General features: G+C 40.0%; 1 protein-coding gene across 1 annotated transcript in view; it reads right to left on the bottom strand.

Annotated features, from left to right (window-relative positions):
• The window catches only part of LOC124271150 (gelsolin-like protein 2), a 37,316-nt gene that overhangs the window by 3,838 nt on the left and 7,667 nt on the right, over positions 1–25,811 (bottom strand). Inside the window, exons 2-10 of the mRNA XM_046706220.1 lie at positions 15,890–15,914; positions 8,053–8,133; positions 5,519–5,592; positions 5,254–5,328; positions 4,547–4,618; positions 3,468–3,595; positions 2,255–2,363; positions 1,741–1,851; positions 610–690 (exon numbers count right to left, since the gene is read on the bottom strand). Of these exons, the coding sequence (XP_046562176.1) occupies positions 610–690; positions 1,741–1,851; positions 2,255–2,363; positions 3,468–3,595; positions 4,547–4,618; positions 5,254–5,328; positions 5,519–5,592; positions 8,053–8,133; positions 15,890–15,896 (738 nt within the window). The 5' untranslated portion in view covers positions 15,897–15,914. The remainder of the gene's footprint in view (positions 1–609; positions 691–1,740; positions 1,852–2,254; positions 2,364–3,467; positions 3,596–4,546; positions 4,619–5,253; positions 5,329–5,518; positions 5,593–8,052; positions 8,134–15,889; positions 15,915–25,811) is intronic.

Genomic DNA, 25,811 nt, shown 5'->3' on the forward strand with positions numbered 1-25,811 from the left:
TCAATATTCAAAACAGCTTCAAAGTCCCGTTAGGGTACAGCCACTTTCATGTTCATTAACACACCAAGACTTAATATTATCTAAGTCGCATGCCATTAATCACACGTTTTAAGAACAAGATAACCTTTATTTAGTTTCCACTGCTGCGGTATATGCTGCTGACATATAAAAGGCTCCCTGTTTGATCAAATCGCAATACAGAACAAATCTCATATCAACACACAAAAACATGTCATCACCTTGACGCTGTCAGCAGGCTGAATAAAACATAATGTCACTTGACGCATTAAATTGCAATCAAATACACAAGAAACAGGCAAATCCGGTGACAGTGATTTTGAAACCTCAATATCAAAAATATTTTCTAAATTTCCCCCTTATCCAAAAAATTACAAGCTTGACAAATGATATCGTATTAAACTGGTGAGTTCAATATATGATCAATTGTGACTTTTAAATTTTTAGCGTGGAAAAAATACCAAAAAGAATTCCTCCCTCAACATTTTTGTTTTCAGTGATATATAGAGTCAGTCACTGAATGTGCAGAAGAAACGTTAAACTTTAAAAATACTTTGTATGAACTGTCCCCACCCCTCCCACTTCACTTACATCTTCATCACCCTGCTCGACAGACTCACTGGAAGCCTTGCCATGCCTGTCGGACTTTAGTTTCTGCATGTATTGCACCGCCTGGAATAAATAAAGGATAAAAGTCGGTCATACAAGTATGATACAACCAAAAGTCGGTCGTACAAGTGTGATACAACCAAAGGTCGGTCGTACAAGTTTGATACAACCAAAGGTCAGCGTACATTGGGTACAGCGAAAACTCGGTTATGAATGTGGGATACAGCGAAAAGTCGGTTACAAGGCATCATTTGCATTTCAAATTGGCAAAAGATTCCATCGTTTGTGTGAAGAACGAAATTACTTTGATTACACCCGATTCTGGCCGTCAATATTTCTTGTCTGAAGATGACGGTAGCGAAAGACTAGTTATCTCCCTTTCATTTCGAGAAAACAGCAGGTAACTTTCCTTACATACGGTACATTATCAGGCTGAAGGGTATACCTCAAGACACATTATGTTTATTACTGGTTGGAATCTTGCGACCCATACGAACATAACCGCATGATGCATAGGGAAAAATGGAAAGGAGGTCGCACGATGCTAAGTACGTCACAGAACTCTTTGTCGGTAGGGAATGTATTGTATTCAAACTGATCATGATGCACTTCCTATATATCATGTTTTTCTAAACTGCTTATTCGTATATGCATTGAAAATATATAAGCATATTATTGAAACTGTTCATGAAATTTCTAGTCAAACACTTGTATTCGTAAAGAATTGTTCTAAAACATGTAAACTCATAAATTTTGTTGGTTAAACATCCGCTGACATTCATAGTAAATTCTTGAGTAGGATATATCTAAATTAATCTTCCTGGTCAAATATCAAACAGCCTGGTAGAGTGATAAATTCCACCCAAATCTAAGATGAAGCTTAACCCTTAAGTTTGATGTATAGTATCGATATAGTGACATGTCATTCTGAGGGGCGGTGGGGTAGCCTAGTGGTTAAAGCGTTCACTCGTTACGCTGAAGACCGTTCGTTTTCCCACATGGATATTATGTGTGAAGCCCATTTCTGGTGTCCCCTGCCGTGATATTGCCAGATTATTGTTGAATGCTTCGTAAAACTAAACTCACTCACTCACTCAATAAAAATAATCTAACCCTTAATTTCTCGTCTTTGTTGCAGTCCTTTCCGTTCCATTGGTAAAGCATCCTGCCCGCGTCGAGTATGAAGACATCGTTCGGGTTTAATTTGGACGCTACTACCGACATCTAAAAGTGAAAAATGATCAAATGTTTTATGAAATACCGACTTCTTTGCACAGCATCGATTCGAGAAGAAAACGTAATTTGATTCTAAATTTCACCTCATTATGTGAACTTATACAAAACATGTCTTTTGTCCCCTCCAGAAAGTTCCCTTTCTGAATTAGCTGATCATCACATAAGTTGAGGAAGAAAATATATTGCATATATAAATAAAACATGCTACATTATGATTGAGTTAAACGAGGTGCAGGTTGTGAATCTTGGCTAAATGTGAATGTTTACAAATGATGGACAATTACTTCATCTGTAAAAGATGCTGTTGATGTAACGGATACTATGTTATGCTGTTGTAGTAAGTTTAATTATTATCTATTTCCACAGGTCGGCATGAAGAAACCACGCCCACCTCTGTAACTTGAACCTTCTTTTTGTTTCCCTTGAACTGCAAGAGTCGCGTCTTGTACTCCTCTGGTTTAACATGACGGAAGCCTGTTGCGATTCCACCTTTCAAGTAGCTGCAAGTTTTAACAAGAATACAAAGTCATCAATATCCCCGCAATGGTTAAATACTCTTCATGAATATGTCAAGTAGTCACGACTATATCAAATGTTACATTGTTCTTCACATTTATCTAACGAAAACATACATATGTAAACTATTCATATACTAGCATGCTTGTATCACCAACAGACTGTGTGAGTGACTCCACGGTTTGATGTACCTCAGTAATGTTGATACTGGAAACAGAGTGATACTGTTGAGTTATGTCATTAGGTTCTTGAATACCCACAAAGTGGAAGGAGAGTATTGAAAGGTTTTTAAGTTCTGATCTGGAAAGGAGTACAATCACCAATTTCAGTCAAAGTCAAACTTGTTGCCATGGAAAGGCCAAAAATATTTTATTCTCAAATCCAAAACTACCAAAAGGCACCAATTCATCACCAGGCCTATCCATGTGCAAAGTGTATTAAACGGTTTTTAAGTTCTGCTCCTGAAAAGACGAATTTGCACGGACGGATTGCGGGGGATAAAAAACCTTTTGCAATCAGAATTCTCCTTGAAGTAGTAAACCATAACGACCACTTACGATGAGAACTATTGCAAGTTTAGCACAGCATATGTTTTGGAGAAAAACGATCGAAGCAATGACATAAATACTTTAAAAAATTGCAGACAGAATGACAAATGGATATACGATGAGAACTAATATATTTTTAAAACACATTTCAGATTAATAAAAACAACGATCAAAGCAATGACAGACATGAAAAAATCAACAAACTATTTTGCGATCAGAATTCTCCGTCAAGACCTAAACCATGATGGATATACGATGACAACTAATATTATCTTAGTAAAGCATATATTTTGACGAGAAATGGTTAAATCAATGATAGGGATATAAAAAAACCCAACCTTTTGCAGTCAGAATTCCCAGTAAAGACACATAGATATACGATGACAAATAATACAATTTTAGTAAAGCATATATTTTCAGGAAAAGTGATTGAAGCAGTGATAAAATTATTTTAAAAACCTTTTGCAATCAGAGTTCCCAGTTAATAACTAAACCGTGGTGACGCATCGATAACTAACCAGACAATAAATCAGTACTCACGTGATCCTCTCGAAGTAACTTTTAAACATTGTGGATTCGTGCCGTTCCACCTCTCGGTGTTGGACAGGTGCGTCGTTGAGAAAGGTATCTAACTCCACTGTCTTATAGGCTGCTGTGCCGTACTCGTCCTGAAGAATGTGTGAGACATGTTTTAGTATTGCCTAACATAAGAGGGTGAATGTGTTGGATTTTGTGCCCTACTCGTAATGAAGAATGTGTGAGACATGTTTTAGTATTGCCTAACATAAGAGGGTGAGTGTGTTGGATTTTGTGCCCTACTCGTAATGAAGAATGTGTGAGACATGTTTTAGTATTGCCTAACATAAGAGGGTGAGTGTGTTGGATTTTGTGCCCTACTCGTAATGAAGAATGTGCGAGACATGTTTTAGTATTGCCTAACATAAGAGGGTGAATGTGTTGGATTTTGTGCCCTACTCGTAATGAAGAATGTGTGAGACATGTTTTAGTATTGCCTAACATAAGAGGGTGAGTGTGTTGGATTTTGTGCCCTACTCGTAATGAAGAATGTGCGAGACATGTTTTAGTATTGCCTAACATAAGAGGGTGAGTGTGTTGGATTTTGTGCCCTACTCGTAATGAAGAATGTGTGAGACATGTTTTAGTATTGCCTAACATAAGAGGGTGAATGTGTTGGATTTTGAGCCGTATATGACAATATTCTAGCAGTATCGCCCCAAAGAGAATCGAACCCGGACCTTTCACGTTAAGAGCGGATGGATTTATGTCTAATCCAATAAACTGTCCAAAAGCAAATAGAAGAAATATGAAAAAGAGAATATCAACTGCTGAAAACATTGTGTCCACGTGGGGAATCAGACGCTTGTTACGAGGCGTGAGCAAGACCTTTATCCACTCGGCTATTTGTGTCGTTAGTATCAAAGTTACGACAACATTTGCGCTTGAGAAGCGAGGCTCTGAGATAAAAGCAGGTAGGTGCCTTGTAACTACAAGCTGAGTTACAATAAAAAAAAATTCTGTGTCGCAAAATACTACTGATGAGCTGTGTTGTACGGTCTGTCCAAATGTACACTACTGGTCAAAATGATTCGCCCCCTTACCTGTGTACTTTCTTTTCCAATCCAGAAGTGTACATCAAATTTGAGCTCCTTAGAATCTTGCTCTTTGTATGTCTGTGATAAAACATACATCATATTATGCGTAGTGATAATAAATAGATCTTATTGTGCGTAATGATTAAATGTAAAACGTTATGAGTAAGTATTGGTCATATGACGTCACATTCCGAAATGTAGGACCCATATGACGTCGGCTTGTTATAGTCTGGGCCAGAAAAAACAGTGATCAATGTTATGAGCAGCTTCCCACAAGTCCGCACGTCCTGACCACCCGACCCATAAAATTGCGTCTTACGACAACCATAGGCTACAGGGGACCAATTCTGACCAGATATACCATCGGGGAAAAGGTAACATGTTAGCTATAATGATCTGATATACATCTGTAGATTTTGGTAGGATTTCCGTGCCGGATGACCATGAGTACATCTCGGTTTTCAACTATACAGCCAAACACTGTCTGACCTTTATTTTTGTGACTGTCAAATTCCTGTTAGATCCCTTTTAAGGAAGGAGCGTGGAAGGACCAGGGTTAAAATATGTTTCCAGTTTATTTTCAAATATGAGCACCTTTTACATATCTGGGCAATGTTGCACGTGAAAAATAATGAGATATTCCTGTAACTTTTTTCATATTGGGTTACAGTATTTAGTTCACGCCATACTATAAAATACCTCATTATACTCACGTTAAGAACAATGTAGGAATCCCCGCTGTAGAAATTACCGTAGTCTTCCTTTGGTAAGTGGACTACTTTGAATTTCTGAAAAAAATTGTCATACTCGTTTAAAAATATCCTGGTTTAAATGATTGATTGAAAGGAAATGCCAATAACACGTTACAGTTTGAAAGAAAAAGCCAATATTACATTACTGTTTGTTCGACTGATCTTAATCTGATCGTCACAATTTAATTACGCTCAGATTGCGGTGAATCTAGTGAAGGGCTCTCACCTCTATCCTCCATATTTGCAGGCCAACCTCCTTGCCCGACCCCTTCCACGCCGGCTCGGATTCTGCTGACTCCTCTGAAATTGTTATTAATAATTAATACGATAAGAAGAGGATCGGGGAAGAAGAGGACGAAGAAAGTGAAGGAGGAAGAGAAGGACAGAGAACCATATTGAAGGTTTCGTTTAACACTGCAGTCAGCACTTTTTGAACTAAATGACGGTGGTCTGTCAATAATCGAGTCCGGACCAGACAATCCAATGATTGACATCCTGAACATCGATCTGCGCAAGAGGGATACGATGACATGCGTCATCGAAGTCAGCAAGACTGACCAACTGATCAGGTTTGTCGCGTCTTACGACAAGCATGCGTTGCCGAAGACCAAATCTAAAAAAGCCTCACCACCCGATCCCCCATAATGGGCACTACAACTAGGACATAGTACTGGGATGAATTCCTACCTACCTAAAATACCTACAGGGCAAACCCTCTTAAAGGCGGTCTACACTCCGCAATCAAGGCAGTGATCGCTGTTTTAAGTACGTTTTCTATAACGTTGTGACTATGGGAAATTGTTAACTGGGATGCACAATGCCACAAGTCCGTATCTCCATCATTTATTATTATTATCACAAAAATAATGCTGACGGGCGCTCAATGCACAGCTTCGCAGCTTTCACTTAAATGCAATTCAGGCGCTGGAACAACATCTGCGTAATCACGTGACACAATGTTTACTTGCAGCCATGATCACGTGACTAATTGATGATAATTTGGACGGCTGCTAGGTGACAACTGTGTTAATAGGCAATTACGTCAAGCCAGAATACAACGAGGATTCTGGTTAGGTAATGTACGCTTGACTAAATCACTGGTTGCAATGCAAGAAAAATCGATGTTCTCGGTCGACGAGTGTTGTCTACCTGTATAAAACATATGCAGCGAAAACAAAGAGATGCGCAAACAGAGGACAATGACAACTGGCTTAATTGTCCTGTTATATAATTGTCCATATATGTTTCATGGAGCGAAACAATAATGCATGTGTGTAGGTGTGGCAGTGTAAAATGGCGTTTAACGACAAAGATTAAATCAGCGAGTTGCATGCACGTGTGTTTGTCTAGTTAGAAAAGTCTAGATGTATTATGCTTTTTAAAGCGCTAGTGCGCTTGAAAACCATGTCCAAGTTTAGTGGTAAAGAGTGAGTGAGTGTGTTAGGTTTACCGCCGTTTTGAACAGTATTACTTGAAAATTACGGATTTTAATTTTGATGTGGAACGAAGGCCCGATGTGCTACAAGTGAAACCTACAATCAAGGACAAAGAGCCGTAAGTATCTAGAAACCTCTTCGGGGGAGTGAGTGAGTGAGCTGGGTTTTACGCCGCTTTTAGCAATATTCCAGCAACATCACGGCGGGTCTTCGGGCACCCGGGATTCCAACCAGCAAGCAAAAGTTTCGGGGTGCTCAACAGACGCAACTCTACAGAGCAATTTGTGGGCCACCCGAACCCACTTAATACGGACACACCACTAAAACACATGGAACCGAATCCAAGCCGACCTGACCTTGTTTAATTCTCATCATCAGTGATGCAGGGATTCAACCAGGGTGCAGGTTTGTTTAAATCTACCTAGTCACATATATGTAACTGGATGTTTTCATACCACCTAGATACCAGTGACGTTTGTCGAGGTGCTCTTACAACAATCGGGAAAATTAACAGCAAATATTTGACGACAGCTACCGGAATTGATGCAGTACGTAGAGGACCTAATCAATACATATAACCAATGGCTATGGACACACGACGAGACGAAACAGCAAATAAATATACAAGCCAGGTCAGGAAGTACGATGGGACAAATTTCAGATTGCTGCTATAGCAGGTCACTTTGTCCTTGTCTGCAACCAGTAGTCGCCAATATGGAATATACCCTGGGAATATTCACAATCTCCTATTAAGCCTGAAATGTACGCTAGACTGAAAGTGCCATTCACCAAAAGTCCTACTGCATCTAAATCTTAGCATCACCTGTTCATATAAGACATTCAACAGAGCAAGTAATTTAGAGAAGTGTACAAATTTACATTCACTAATATACTTACTACTGCATCAGGGGCCCCGTTCACAAAGCGATCGTAGCGCTACGACTGTCGTAAGTCTATGTTACGGTATGGGAGTTACGATCACCTTAGTGCTACGATCGCTTTGTGGAACGGGGCCCTGAATCTTCGCATCAGCTGTTGATGTAGCACAATCAACAGAACATGTAAGAAAAGAGTAAAAACTGGCATTCACCACAATCCTTCCTACTGCATCTGAAATTTAGCATGTAGGACAATCAACACAGCGAACAGTTTAGAAAAAGGTAAATTGATAGAAGGGATAACTCAGCTTTTCATGAAAAGTCACTATTAGGATGGGGTCTTCTGTATCTGTTTGTTGTACGGGTGTGTACGTGTTATATTTGTTCTCAGCACAAACCAACAGAACACAATCAACAACGAAATAAATAAATGGTTCAATACGTACTCTTGACCTGTTTTTCCGTATCAGAACCAAACATAGCCAAATTGGAATCCTTCCAATCATACTGCTTAGCTTTTCTCAGACCTGAAACACAATAAAACATGTACACGTGAATACACAGTTTAATAATCAACAATACCACAGCGTTATGGTCACTCACAAGGTTCATTGTAAGATTATCTTGTCAAAATGCGTTCCAAGACTCAGTTTCCAAATATCCTATCCACTGACTGAACAACTACCCTGACGTCAGCCACTGCAGTAACAAATTGAACTAGTCTACGTGATGGTCTCACTGCGCTGATAAAAATTATACGCTCTATTTAAGCTATCACGGTATGCGACATATGAATTAATTGTTCTGATGATAATCATGATAACATTAAATCGATGATATCATAATTATAATGACAATAATCACATACCATGCAGTTGGAGGTGAAGCACACAGTTGCACCGCTTTCTCGACATTTATTCACAAGCAAGTGACTGATGACCTGGTATTGCATTACAACTAGTGAAATGGATGTGAACAGCTGTTGGATATGAACACAAACACAACGAACTTGTTCTAAGTGTGTTGAATAGGCTGGGAACTTTAATTTAATATAGCCTATGCATATATGTGGTAACATGTAGGTCAGTAGCTAATGGAGACTCCCCACAACGTTCCATAACATGAACTGTTCGCCAACATAGCTTATTCTTTGTCAATGTACTGCCATTTTCGGTTTCTTCAGAACAACGTAGGTATCATTTTGGAAAAGATATTTTGTTTTTGCACCATGTGAGCAGTACCGCATGTTTACCACAACCATTCACTGTCTGAAACACAATCCTATTTTTTTGTCTGTACAACTTCCCTGTCCATTGTCCGTCTTACTATCCTATCCACTATCTGTACAACTTCCCTGTCTATTGTCCGTCAATCTATCCTATCCACTATCTGTACAACTTCCCTGTCTATTGTCCGTCAATCTATCCTATCCACTATCTGTACAACTTCCCTGTCTATTGTCCGTCAATCTATCCTATCCACTATCTGTACAACTTCCCTGTCTATTGTCCGTCCATCTATCCTATCCACTATCTGCACAACTACCCTGTCTATTGTCCGTCCATCTATCCTATCCACTATCTGTACAACTTCCCTGTCTATTGTCCGTCTAACTATTATCCACTGTCTGTACAACTTCCTGTTCTATCCACTGCCTGTACAACTACCTTGTCTACTGTCTGTTCAACTATCCTATCCAGCTATCTGTGCACTCAGCAACCGCCTCCGTGGTGTAGTGGTTAGAGCGTCCGCCCGGAGAGCGGAAGGTCGCGGGTTCGATCCCCAACCGCGTCATACCAAAAGACGTTAAAATATGGTACTTGTTGGTCCCTGCCTGGCGCTCGGCATTAATGGGTACAAGAAGGACTGGTCGGCTCGGAGTCAGTATAATGTGTCTGAGTGGGGTATTCATGCTTCACTGCGGCATGGTATCTCAGTGGGCTCGCACTATAAAACCAGCTGAAGTCTGGGCTAGTACAAGCAGCCGCACATACACATACACACGCATGCACGTCGTCATATGAGCGAAATATTCTCAAGCACGACGATAAACCCAATTTCACCTCACCTCATCTGTGCACTCAGCAGTATTCCAGCAAAATGCAGTCTAGTCTGGACCAGACAGTCGTATGTTTGACACCATGGGCATCAATGTACACAGCTGGGATACAATAACATGCATCAACGAAGACAGCGAGCCTGACTAACCGATCCCGTTATTACATTAGTAGTGGCTGATATTAGGATATTGACACCCAGTCCAGAGCTGGTGCAGATCATTTCAACTAATCACCCTATTGTAGTTGCTAGAATATCGAACGGTAAGGTTTGTTTTTATATAATTATAACTGGAACGTCTAAATTATAACGGTCTGTCTGATATTGGAAGTTATGATACCTCAGTAAGTTTTTGAATAATTAATTAATTGGTAATGGTACTTAGCCAACCATACACGGACGGTTTCTGTGGTCACTATGGTTACCAGAATAGCTGTTCTAACTATAACTACTGTATTGTACACTTGAACTTCTGTTATTAACATTTCAGGGGCGGTGGGGTAGCCTAGTGGTTAAAGCGTTCGCTCGTCACGCTGAACACCCGAGTTCGATTCCCCACGTGGGTACAATATCTGAAGCCCATTTTTCAGTCCCACGCAGTGATATTGCTGGAATATTGCTAAAAGCGGTGTAAAACCATACTCACTCTTAAACATTCTATATTCTATCTTAACAAAATATGCTGTCACCTTTCATTACTGTGATTACTAATATTACCACAATCTATTGTTATTCTTGTCTCTAGACAGCATGCGTGACGTTCACCTGTCATCGACTGTCTACCCAACACCAGTTAATGTTGAATGATCGATGTGGCGGCTGTTGTACGTATATTGTATATGCTTGGCATTTGTGAACGCCGTGTCAATAGCGATAAAGTGGCGCGAGTCCGCCTCCATGCCTGACATACTGTGTGGACAATGATAAGGCGTATGTCTATCGACTCCCGCAGACTGTCTGTCAATCTGTACAATTACCGTAAAGAAATACGAACTGTTCTCTACCGCTGTTTACGTCCATAAATACTACTGTAACTCTTCAACTACTGCTACTACTACTACTACTACTACTACTACCACTACCACTACCACTACCACTACCACTACCACTACTACTACTACTACTACTACTGCTACTACTACTACCACTACCACTACTACTACTAGTGCTGCTGCAAACTGAATCCCCCCCTACCCCCAAACAAACAACAATGACGACGACAGCCACGACACTACTACTACTAAAACTACTACTGCTGCTGCTTCCACTACTACTACTACTACTACTACTACTACTACTACTACTACTACTACTACTACTACTACTACCACTACTAATACTAAAACTGCTGCTGCTGCAAACTAAACCCCCACCCACCCCACCAAAACCCCCAACAACACAAAACAACAAAAACAAAACAAAAACAACAATGACGACGACAGTCACGACCGTGTTTATCAGTTGCTCAGTTGCTCCAGTGTTGACCCGGTTGAAAACAATTCGCCAGTATTCTCAATGCGTGTCATTAGACTGATTAAATTGTGTGGCTTGTCAAGCCTAGCTTGACTGATTGCATATCATCGTACTACTACCCGTGAAGATCCGGGTTAGAATTGGTCTTCATCAACCCATGCTTGTCGTAACATGCGACTAACAGGATCGGGTGGTTAGACTGGCTGACTTGACTGATTGCATATCATCGTACTACTACTCGTGAAGATCCGGGTTAGAATTGGTCTTCATCAACCCATGTTTGTCGTAACATGCGACTAACAGGATCGGGTGGTTAGACTGGCTGACTTGGTTGGTGCATCCTGACTCCAAATAGACTAGATTTCTATAGCTACTACATAACGACGAAGTCATCAGCTTAACAGGTTACATTACCAAATATATATATAATGGGCAAACCAATTTCAGTAATCACAAGAATATCTGCCGGAAAAGAATTCATTGTACAATTCTTACTCTATCATAAGCATCTGTTTATCAATGAAATAGTGCCGGCCCCAGGTGTTAACGAAATGGTCAGCGTATCCTAGCTGCCACACTGGGGGCAACCGCGACAAACACAGGCCAACGCTATCAATTTTCCTCTTTTAAAACATCACGAGAGCATATGGTACAAATCAAAATCGGGAATTGCAACCGATATCTCTTTACCGAGATGATTTCGCTCTAGCCGTTCATATCATGGCAGTATCTACTACATACCGACTACACATGCAGAAAATAATTGTCAATATGATATGTATCGAAGATCATAAAATTGTTAGGATTTATGCATAATTACCACGGACCATGATTTATAGTATTGATTAAAATAGTTACACACGGATATTGATACCTCTATATTAGAGGAAGTATTTCATAATTTGGGTAACTCATTTGTTTCCTCAGTATAAAAGGATTTGTAAAGATATCACATGTTTGACAAAGGAGAGATATGCTGTTACAAAGTACTTACAACACCACAAGGATATCACTTACGTATGCCTATATAGAGAGGATGTAGAGAGGGTTTCTTTGATTACCCAGTACTTACAACACCACAAGGATATCACTTACGTATGCTTATATAGAGAGTATGTAGAGAGGGTTTCTTTGTTTGATGTGTTGATATCGCACTCAGCAATATTCCATCTATATAGCGGCGGTAAATAATGGACCAGACAATCCAGTGATCAACATCATGAGCATCGATCTACGCAATAGGGATACTATGACGTGTCAGCGAGCCTGGCCATCCGATCCCGTTAGTTGCCTCTTACGACAAGCATATAGATACGGGGTTGTTGGAAATAGAACTATGTTATTCATACTCCCAGAAGTTTAAATACCCATGAATACAATCCCTGACCAGCAACACGCCATGAGCTGTACAAACAGCCAGTTCAAATATATCATTGTACAATCTGTCTCCAGGTGAGCCTATTGAAAGAAGTAACCTTTTGAAATATCGGCTGTTTATCGGCAAACACGGTCAATGCCTGGAGTCGTCGTACTCTCTCTGGTCATACGGTGGCCTGAATAGACACTGAATAGCCACATGTACTCGATAAACCCAGAATGTATTTAGACAAGTACATGCCAGTGAAACTGAAACCTAGTTAGGCGATCGGGAACTTTGAACTTCTTTTTGGCTTGTTGTTTAACGCAGTACTCAGGCACAGCAATATTCAAGCTATATGGCGGCGGTCTGAAAATAATTAAGTCTGGACCACAGAATCCAGTGATCAACAGTATGAGCAAATACTACGCATTTTGGGATACGATGACATATGTCAACCAAGTCAGCGAGTCTGATCACCCGATCCTGTTAGTCGCCTCTTAAGACAAGCATGGGTTGCTGAAGATCAATTATAACCCGGATCTTCACGGTTTTGATATATATTTAAACGAATTTAATTTATATCTTCACAGTTTATGCGTGACTTTGGGCTTATATTGTAACTTACAAGAGTTATCACGATGGGATGCACATACGTGATAGGTCGAGGAATGAATAAATGAAAGAATGAATGAATGGCAGGTCCAGGTTAAAGGAAATGAATGAATGAATAAAAGAAAACAAGAAAGAAACTTAAAGAAAATATTATGATGGGGGAACAAATCACAATATTACTGACAACATATATAACGTTTAATTGTTTCTGAAGAAGATGGAGTCCATTGACAATTATCATCTCCTGACGGATTTGTGTAAACTGCGATAAACACAGGGTATCTGAGTGAATGCCAAACCGTTGAAATATGGTCGATAGACTGGACGTCTGAGTTTTGTACAGGGTTAATAGAAACTTTCAAAGTTGCAAAATCACTGCAGTACTTTTAAAGTAACTACCAAATGTTAGAAGTACCAAAGATGTTATTAGTAGTTTTGTCTACGGCCACAGTCAACAGTATGACAGCTATGCCAGCGCGTCCATAACATAAGTTGTTCAATGGTCCCTCGGGGCCCATGGGTTGATGTACCCTCTATGTTTGTTTATGTTTTATGAGCCCGAAGGGCGAGGGGAAAATAGACAGACATAGAGGGTACATCAATCCATGGGCTCCGAGGGACCGGCGATTAATGTTTTTATCTTACCGAACACCTCAATGTTAATTTTGAACTGTTTGAAGCACGAGTATCGGGTCGTAATAAGGCGTATTAGTGTTAGGCAATTAGCCAATACTAGATTTTCAGATGACGACAAAAAAGGAGCAAATTTAGAGTTATCTCCCTTTAATCGATTTGCATTCGCAAAACATTCGTTAATTTCCTTGCACCATATGTGACTCAATTATTCGAGATAAAACATTACTAACACAAAGTACCAAATGAATTCCCACAGTTCGGCATGCCCAGCGGGAACATAAAAAATGTTACTCGCTTGGGGAACATTGAAAATAATAGAAGCGCCCTCAGCCAATCAGAAAACGACCTTTAAGTGTGAGGTAAGATAAAATAGTCTTGACGGACAAGCCGGTGGCACAGTGCGAAGGTATGCAATCATACAAGTCACTGAGCTTGACAAGCCATACAATTTTCTCAGTCTAATGACACGCATTGAGAATACTGGTGAATTGATTTGAACCGGGTCAACACTGGGAGCAACAGACAAACACGGCCAATTAGTAGAAGTAGTAGTAGCAGTAGTAGTAGCAGTGGTAGTGGTAGTGGTAGTTGTAGTGGTGGTAGTAGTAGTTGTAGTAGTAGTAGTAGTAGTAGTAGTAGTAGTAGTAGTAGTAGTAGTAGTAGTAGTAGTAGTAGTAGTAGTAGTAGTAGTGGTAGTGGTGGTAGTAGTAGTAGTGACGTGGCTGTCGTCATTGTTGTTGTTTGTTGTCGTTTAACGCCGCCAGACAATACAGAGGCACAAATGAAACTACCTCTCCTGCTAATGAGTCATAACCATGTTGTCCTTGAAAAAAACTAAATCGCTATATTTACACAAATTTACAACATTATGTGCAACTGTGTATCCTTCTGGATTTTCAGTTTGCAAATATAAAACATATCATAGTATATAGAAACATTTATAATATATCCTGTAATATTAAGCAGGCACAATCACATCTTCAAAGTGTGTATGACGCACCAGGTTGAACAGTGCATACATTGATTTGAAGGCATGCAGTCCTCAGAACATGCACTTGTGTGCATTTCATGCATATAAAGTATGTTATTTATGTGCATGTCAAAGTTTTATTCACGACACATGCAACGTACAGGCTTTTGAATGGAGTATAGACAGACACACTGCGTCGCTGAATTCCTTAGAAACAAATTCCTCAAGCGGGTTTGTTTCCAAGTCAGTCTAGCATGTTGTACACACCCACGATTCGGAGTACATTTCGCAATACAAAGGTTTGAAGGGGTGACTGAACATACCATTGACAATTGACATGGGTGCGTGATGAGACATAAATAATTGTTTCTTTAGCAGTAGGTATGAGAGCACTTTGACGACAAACAGTTTCATTGTCCTTGAGGAATTATATCACTTTTCATGACATTGAAAGATGTCCTATACATGGACTTAACAAACACTATTAAAAAACTACATGAGATGAAAATCTATGTAACAATAATTCCCCTAGACAGAGCACAAATCTTAAGAGCGCCATAACATTCCACTTTGGTCAAAACAATACCAATATTCGACAGGAGATAATGTCAGCTAGGGTTAATATATTCAGTTACTGAAATAATTACAAAATAACATTCTAAACACAAAATAACACCCTCCATGAGACATGAAAATATTTGCCCAATATTAAGTCAAAAAGGTTTTCTACATAGGACAGAATGTATCCATGTGAAGATACATAGTGAGTGAGTGAGTGATTAAGGTTTTACGCCGCTTTTAGCAATATTCCAACGTTACCACGGCGGGGGACACAAGCAATAGGCTTCACACATTGTACCCATGTGAGGCATCGAACCCGGATCTTCCGGAAGATACCTAACTAGGCAGATAATGGGGAGATACAGCTTTATAGATAGTTTCTTAGTTATTGCATAGAACTATCAATAACTGTGTAAGTTTCGTAACTGGTCAACTCATAGAATGCCGGTGAAACAATTATGAATATTTTATAATATTGAAGAGGTAAGCATGATCACATTTTAGAGCATACACAATAACCATGTACAGATTTCAAGTGCTGTGTTATAAAACACTGGTAAGTAAATACAATGGTAATGTATAAGACAGTACAAGGTTCAAGATGTGTACTCACCCGACATGATAACAGCCTAGAAAACCTGCAACACAAAACACATAGATCAGCAACACCGAGAGGGTGGGTGTAATAGCTGGCCCACAGATAACAAGGGAAGGCGTGACTGTGTGGGATACGGCTGACAGCGTGGGGTGGTGTGGTGTTATGAATGAAACACGTGGGTGTGGGTGAGGCATGCGTGTGTGTAATATTGGGTGGTGTGTTGTGTGAGGTGTTGGTGACAGATGAATCAGGGATCCAAATCTGAGAATTACGGGCATAATATTAGGTAATGGGTGTTGTACAGCAATATGAAAATGTAATTTGGTTTGGGGCAGGGCTGATAACATAATGGCAACCTACACTTCTGAAAGGAATTGACTTGACACTATTCATAGTATGACAAGTCTCACAACAAATATGAGATGAAGTTGATAACAGCCTCATTATAAGATATGGTATGACAAGGATCACAACAAATATGAGATGAAGTTGATAACAGCCTCATTATAAGGTATGATATGACAAGTCTCACAACAAATATGAGATGAAGTTGATAACAGGCTCATTATAAGGTATGATATGACAAGCCTCACAACAAACATGAGCTGCAGTGGATAACAGCCTCATTATAAGGCATGATATGACAAGGATAACAACAAACATGAGCTGCAGTGGATAACAGCCTCATTATAAGGTATGATATGACAAGCCTCACAACAAACATGAGCTGCAGTGGATAACAGCCTCATTATAAGGTATGATATGACAAGGATAACAACAAACATGAGCTGCAGTGGATAACAGCCTCAATATATGGTATGATATGACAAGCCTCACAACAAACATGAGCTGCAGTGGATAACAGCCTCATTATAAGGTATGATATGACAAGCCTCACAACAAACATGAGCTGCAGTGGATAACAGCCTCATTATAAGGTATGATATGACAAGGATAACAACAAACATGAGCTGCAGTGGATAACAGCCTCATTATAAGGTATGATATGACAAGGATCACAACAAACATGAGCTGCAGTGGATAACAGCCTCATTATAAGGTATGATATGACAAGGATCACAACAAACATGAGCTGCAGTGGATAACAGCCTCATTATAAGGTATGATATGACAAGGATCACAACAAACATGAGCTGCAGTGGATAACAGCCTCATTATAAGGTATGATATGACAAGGATAACAACAAACATGAGCTGCAGTGGATAACAGCCTCATTATAAGGTATGATATGACAAGGATCACAACAAACATGAGCTGCAGTGGATAACAGCCTCATTATAAGGTATGATATGACAAGGATCACAACAAACATGAGCTGCAGTGGATAACAGCCTCATTATAAGGTATGATATGACAAGCCTCACAACAAACATGAGCTGCAGTGGATAACAGCCTCATTATAAGGTATGATATGACAAGCCTCACAACAAACATGAGCTGCAGTGGATAACAGCCTCATTATAAGGTATGATATGACAAGGATAACAACAAACATGAGCTGCAGTGGATAACAGCCTCATTATAAGGTATGATATGACAAGGATAACAACAAACATGAGCTGCAGTGGATAACAGCCTCATTATAAGGTATGATATGACAAGGATAACAACAAACATGAGCTGCAGTGGATAACAGCCTCATTATATGGTATGATATGACAAGGATCACAACAAACATGAGCTGCAGTGGATGACAGTCTACTAAGAATATGTTACAGGACAACATTCACTTCTGATCGGAGCTGCAGTTGGTAACAGTCTATGTATAAGTCATGGTATGACAACATTCACTACTGATCGGAGCTGCAGTTGGTAACAGTCTATGTATAAGTCATGGTATGACAACATTCACTTCTGATCGGAGCTGCAGTTGGTAACAGTCTATGTATAAGTCATGGTATGACAACATTCACTACTGATCGGAGCTGCAGTTGGTAAAAGTCTATGTATAAGGCATGGTATGACAACATACACTACTGTTCGGAGCTGCAGTTGGTAACAGTCTATGTATAAGTCATGGTATGACAACATTCACTACTGATCGGAGCTGCTGTTGTTAGCATTTTTAGCATAAAACATGATATTACAACTTCCACCACAAACCGGAGCAGCAGAAAACTGAAACATGGCTGTTTTTAAAGGTCAACTCATTACAGTGCTCAACGATAAGCTTCTGTCCGACGCAGGTATTTTAAAACAACCAGCAGATAAGTTTGGTTTCCGGGGACGGGCGGGCTTTTAAGGGTCAGAGAAATGGCCAAGGTAGAAAACCGAGTGAAAAACCTAATGATCAACTTACCCACCAGCTTATGGTCAAATGTGTTCCTTTAATCAGAGGAACAGAACGATAAGTCAAGCCTACAGTGTAAAGTAGGTTACATAGTTTCTAGATTATGACGAATGCTGAATCGTATGTCATGATGACATATGTCATATTCATGCCTGGAAATAATAAAATACAGCCCGGACTAGGGATACTTATCATTCACAAACAATAAACAGTCTTGTCATCAAAGGCGTTGTTGATGACTTACGAGCCACAAGGTGTAACGATACAACCTCTATCCACCTTACACTACACATTACTGACTCACTTCGACACGCCTAGTACCCTGTCTATGCTGGTGGAGAAAATCTATAGAAGTCTTCATTGATACAAATATGTACAATATATCGATCGGTCTAGACAATAGAGGGCGTTTGTATAGCCAGCTTAACGTGTGGTATACACGTACGTTTCTAAGGCAGTGCGATTCCCATTTTACATTAATCAATTGAACATATAATATATTAAAACTACACGACTGAATATTCAACTAAAATAGTTAGTCAGGGCTATATTTGCTGAAATTAATCATTTTCGTAATTCCCCCGGGATACTGCTTTCAGTTTGTTCACAGTAAATGGATTAAAGATTATTGATGATTACAACGAAATAGGCAATGGTAAATTAAATCCAATTCAAATTTTATCATTTTTTTTGTGGAACAATTATCTCGCACGTAATTATAAGGAATCCGATAAAATATGAGGACAGGTAATTTCTGGTAATGTATGCAAAAAGTTTGTATGTTGATGTGAACGACTTATATCACCATCCCCTGTTATTGTGAAAAACTGCATGTCACAATACCCTGTTGCTGTTTATGACTTTATACCACCATACCCTGTTGCTGTGTATGACTATATATCACCATATCCTGTTGCTGTTTATGACTACGTATCACCATACCCTGTTGCTGTTAATGACTATATCACCATATCCTGTTGCTGTTTATGACTATGTATCACCATACCCTGTTGCTGTTTATGACTGTGTATCACCATACCCTGTTGCTGTTTATGACTGTGTATCACCATACCCTGTTGCTGTTTATGACTATGTATCACCCTACCCTGTTGCTGTTTATGACTATATACCGCCACATCCTGTTGCTGTTTATGATTATATCACCATACGCTGTTGCTGTTTATGACTATGTATCACCATACCCTGTTGCTGTTTATGACTTTATCACCATGCCCTGTTGCTGTTTATGACTATATCACCATGCCCTGTTGCTGTTTATGACCCTGTTGTTGCTGTTTATCACAATGACTATATCACCATGACCACCATACTGTTGCTGTTTATGACTATATCACCATGCCCTGTCCTGTTGCTGTTTATTACTATATCCACCATATCCTGTTGCTGTTTATGACTATATATCACCATACCCTGTTGCTGTTTACGACTATATCACCATACCCTGTTGCTGTTTATGACTATATCACCATACCCTGTTGCTGTTTATGACTATATCACCATATCCTGTTTCTGTTTATGACTATATCACCATACCCTGTTGCTGTTTATGACTATATCACCATACCCTGTTGCTGTTTATGACTATATATCACCATGTTGCTGTTTATGACTATATCACCATACCCTGTTGCTGTTTATGACTATATATCACACCATACCCTGTTGCTGTTTATGACTATGTATCACCATATCCTGTTGCTGTTTATGACTATGTATCACCATACCCTGTTGCTGTTTATGACTATATATCACCATAGCCTGTTGCTGTTTATGACTATATCACCATATCCTGTTGCTGTTTATGACTATATATCACCATACCCTGTTGCTGTTTATGACTATATATCACCATATCCTGTTGCTGTTTATGACTATATCACAATATCCTGTTGCTGTTTATGACTATATACCACCATACCCTGTTGCTGTTTATGACTATATCACCATATCCTGTTTCTGTTTGTGACTATATCACCATACCCTGTTGCTGTTTATGACTATATATCACCATGCCCTGTTGCTGTTTATTACTATATCACCATATCCTGTTGCTGTTTATGACTATATCACCATACCCTGTTGCTGTTTATGACTATGTATCACCATATCCTGTTGCTGTTTATGACTATGTATCACCATACCCTGTTGCTGTTTATGACTATGTATCACCATGACCTGTTGCTATTTATGACTATATCACCATACCCTGTTTCTGTTTATGACTATATATCACCATACCCTGTTGCTGTTTATGACTATATCACCATATCCTGTTGCTGTTTATGACTATATCACCATACCATGTTGCTGTTTATGACTATATACCACCATAGCCTGTTGCTGTTTATGACTATATCACCATATCCTGTTGCTGTTTATGACTATATATCACCATACCCTGTTGCTGTTTATGACTATATATCACCATACATATCCCATGTTGCTGTTTATGACTATATCACAATATCCTGTTGCTGTTTATGACTATATACCACCATACCCTGTTGCTGTTTATGACTATATCACCATACCCGGTTGCTGTTTATGACTATATATCACCATACCCTGTTGCTGTTTATGACTATATATCACCATATCCTGTTGCTGTTTATGACTATATCACAATATCCTGTTGCTGTTTATGACTATATACCACCATACCCTGTTGCTGTTTATGACTATATCACCATACCCGGTTGCTGTTTATGACTATGTATCACCCTACCCTGTTGCTGTTTATGACTATGTATCACCCTACCCTGTTGCTGTTTATGACCTTATCACCATGCCCTGTATCACCATATCCTGTTGCTGTCTATGACTATACCACCATACCCTGTTGCTGTTTATGACGATATATCACCATATCCTGTTGCTGTTTATGACTATATCACCATATCCTGTTGCTGTTTATGACTATGTCACCATACCCTGTTGCTGTTTATGACTACATCACCATATCCTGTTGCTGTATATGACTATATCACCATATCCTGTTGCTGTTTATGACTATATCACCATATCCTGTTGCTGTTTATGACTATATCACCATACCCTGTTGATGTTTATGACTATATCACCATATCCTGTTGCTGTTTATGACTATATCACCGTACCCTGTTGCTGTTTATGACTATATCACCCAACCCTGTTGCTGTTTATGACTATATCACCATACCCTGTAGCTGTTTATGACTATATACCACCATACCCTGTTGCTGTTTATGACTGTATACCACCATACCCTGTTGCTGTTTATGACTATATCACCATACCCTGTTGCTGTTTATGACTATATCACCATACCCTGTTGCTGTTTATGACTATATAGCACCATACCCTGTTGCTGTTTATGAATGTATACCACCATACCCTGTTGCTGTTTATGACTATATCACCATACCCTGTTGCTGTTTATGACTATGTCACCATATCCTGTTGCTGTGAATGCTGCGTACGGCGTTAAACAACTTCCCAAAACATACTAAACTTCAGCCTCGTATCAGTGTTTGTAAACAGCCTCTACGATTAAATACCACAGAGGTACATTTGCAGAGATGGGATAACCATGAAGTGAACAAAGTGGACATATTCTTTATAAATCTCAGAGAAATGACATCTGCACAGGAAACCCTAGAGGAGGCCCATCAGTGTAATATTCCTCAGCAAACCACGGAAGTCACGCTTGTGTACTTAAGATATCAGCTTACAGGGCAAGAGACTCTAACATGCAAAATCAGCTATATGTCAGGTTTATTTGTTGTTTAATGCCACGCTCAGCAATATTCCAGCTGTATGATGGCAGTCTGTTAACTATCGAGCCTACGTCACAGAATCCAGTGATTGACATCATGAGCATGAATCCACGAAATGTGGATACGATGGCATGCACAACCTCGTCAGCGAGCCCATTAATCGCCTCTTACAAGCATCGGTTGCTGAAGACCAGTTCTAACACGCATCTTCTCGGGTTATCTTTCTGGCCATCATGTTCTGGCCCGAGAATTCTAATAGTCATTATATACGAAATGAACTATTTAGTATCTAATTAATCAATCAAATTCCTTTTAGCAAAGTGTCAAAGCTTCAGACTGAGAACATCATTTTGGTTAAACCCACTAGCACAAAGCAATGGACATAATTTGAGATTCAATATACACGAGAAACGAGAAACTACGCTTCACCCAATATTCGAGAGACACGAACCCAAAAAACTCTTCAGCGAGGTTTCAGCAACACGCAGGCGTGAACTGGTATTGCAGCCAATATAGAGCTTCGAACCCGTACCGACCCGTGAAGATCCAGGTTAGAATTGATCTTTGATAACCTATGTTTGTCGTAAGAGGCGACTAACGGGATCGGATGGTCAGGCTCGCTGACTTAGTTGACACATGTCATCGTATCCCATTTTGTGTAGATTGATGCTCATGTTGTTGATCACTGGACTGTCTGATCCAGACTCGATTATTTACAGACTGCCGCCATATAGCTGGAATATTGCTGAATGCGGCGTAAAACTAAACTCACTCACTCGAACCCGTACCGTTGGCATAACAGGTACAAACACTTTAACGTCGTGACCCAGCAACACCAATCGCTCAATCCGTCAATGACCGGGCATCCACTGAATGTACAGTTCGACCCGACTATTACGACAGGAACCTACATTTGCCTGAGAGCCGCTCCCATATTGCGTAAGACGTTATAATGTGGTCAGGTTGTACTGAACAGAACCATCCCTGATCAATGAGTGCTAACCCTACAGACCCTATGGCACGATGCTCTAGAATGTCAACACACTTGCAGATGCACACAGGAATCTCGCTTCAGACATGTTTTCTGAGTCTGGGAGAATTGGCAGGTTTTGGAGATCTCTCAGAAGCGTTTTCGCAGCAATCAACATTGGACAAATATTGAATTTATCAGTACACGGTCTTGTGAGTTGGATGGGATGAGCACTCACAGAGCTCTTATTAATTCCCATAGCGTCCATTCCGTCACGTCATGGTTGAAATACATGTGCCATGCGCTTTGTGGTTTAGGTTGAGTTTTGGACCAATCTCACCAATGTATAGTGACTAAGAATTATTAGGTCAGTGAAACCGTAAACTAATTAATACGTTAAGAAGCCATGTATCACGGGACAAAGGAAAAGTCCTGCAATTCTGTGCATGCTAATTTCGTAATTGAATGATTTCTATGCGATCGTGTCGCGTAGTGAAACCGCTGACAAATGTGTCTCGGTATTCTTTTCAATTTTGTTTCAGAGTTGAGGGCCAACAACAAATATTGTATCACAATGATGACAGGAACTTAGTTCCGTGATCACTAAATGTAGTCGAAGGCTGGATATGACCGTTTTAACAATATATCGAGGCTTTCGGTTCTGTGTGAGAATATTATTCATTTTTGTTATTATTATCGGAATTACTTTAAATTTCAAATGTGTTTCATGATGCAGACCCGTATTACCATCGACATTGCGCATGCACTCAGCATGGTGGTTCGCCTCTGGCCGAACCACAGGAATCCTTAACGTCACCATCAATGGGGAGGAGAACCCAGATGTTGGAGTGATGACGAAAGCCTTAGCTACCCATTTTGATCATCAATGATAGGGATTTAAATGAAATTTCCTTGAGCGAAACCTTCTATCGGGTAAGACGTTCTCACAATTAATGTCTTTATGCAATCTAATATTAATTGACATGGGGCTGTAAAGTACACGACCTTTGTTTAAAGCGGATTGCACCTATCAGAGTAATGCTTGCTGTGATATTTTGGACAGGTGTCCAGTAGACAATGTCCACATTAATCACGAGTATGTTCATGAGATTGTGATTGCTGGTGCTCAAGATGATACATCATTTTACGAAAATAGAAAGTGAGTCAAAAGCAAATATTTGACCCTCAGGCAGAAATCTTCCAGCCCCATCACTCGATGTGTAACTATCGGAATCATGGCCATGTTTGTTTGTGTGTTGTTTAACGCCGCACTCAGCATTATTCCCGCTATATGGCGGCGGTCTGTAAATAATCGAGTCTGGACCAGACAACCCAATGATCAACAGCATGAGCATCGATCTACGCAATTGGGATACGATGACATGTGTCAACCAAGTCAACGAGCCTGCCCACCCGATTCAGTTAGTCGTCTCTTACAAGCATGGTTTGCTGAAGACCAATTTTAACCTAGATCTTCTCGGTTCTGTGACCAGGAAAGTCAGTGGTTGTGTGACATGTAACTACCAGAATGTTGGCCAGGTAAAATACTGGCTTTCTTCGTCATCAACGATCCACCTCGTCGGATTACGATGACTTAAATCAACCCCAGCCACTACTTACTTCACTCGGCTCCTGAGCCAAGCAAGGTAAATCCAGAATCCAATAATGGAAGCAGACAGGCACACAGGCTATGTCTGAAGATGAAGACCGACATAGCAGAAGTAACTAATCACGTAGAATATAGATTTTCGTCTTGTCAATCCGACTGCCATTTAGACATTCAGACAAGTACATACATCGCACACGGACATAAGGAATATCGGGTATTGGCCCACAGACATGCAGACAGAAATGGTCAGACTGTAAACAGACCAGACACGGACTATAGAAAACACTGTTGGTCTCAAGCAGACTGGCTGAGAAGCTGACAGATAAATCCGGTCAAAAAGGTAGATAATGGACATCGATTTTCCCCATGGAATAAATTCTTCCATGGCATCCACATCTTTCTCCTAACTCCTCCCGCCCAGACACATATAGATCAGTGTCTGCCTTGACCAGACCAGATCTCCAGATGGCGACGCATCGATCTCCTTACACTCATCCAAGACATACCCAACAATGGTTAACGCGTGTTGTAGCCTGATCGAACCGTCCTTCAGGGTATGCTGTGCAGCGGCCGGCATCACCAGTCATTTATAGAGAATCTCCACATCAACACGCTTGTTATCACCCATACGTCCTTGATATAATGTTAATTATATACCATGTTTAATGATTCCACATGCTCCTATTAATTATCGGGTGTTCCACATGTATCTTATCACACCATCACATCTGACACACCTGCGTTTGGGGTGATTTGTTATAGATTTTCAAAACATGGTAAAATGTCAAATTCATTTGATTTGCTCCTACCTAAAAAATCAAAGCCAGATGGCCTGTGATCCGAAATTTGTATTTTCCCGAGGGCAATTCACAAGCACCGATGTGTAAACCGGCGTACAGTAAATTCTATGACGAAAACGATCTTCACTGTCGATAGGCGCGACTGTTAATTAGATCTCGCAACATACAAACTGGAGGGGACAGAGAAGAAGAATGTGAAATTCTTATATTTTTTAAACATTCTTCTTCATGGTAGCGCAAAATTCTTAGCGAAGCAGCTGTTTTCGTATCGACTTAGAATTATTTTTAGAATTAGAATGTAGCTTTGCAAAACGTTATCGTACAGAGAGGCGTGTCTAATGATTTAGCCTGGGATGAATGCAGACTCGACATTTGGTGCGATATAATTGGATGTAGTTGACACATAGCTCTGACTCGACCCTCTCACACTACTGACGTTGGATTATATAATATGTCGTGTAACGTAAGCT

Source organism: Haliotis rubra, unplaced genomic scaffold (assembly GCF_003918875.1).
Source record: "Haliotis rubra isolate DU_JTF1 unplaced genomic scaffold, ASM391887v1 Scf158, whole genome shotgun sequence".
NCBI classification, from domain to species: domain Eukaryota; kingdom Metazoa; phylum Mollusca; class Gastropoda; order Lepetellida; family Haliotidae; genus Haliotis; species Haliotis rubra.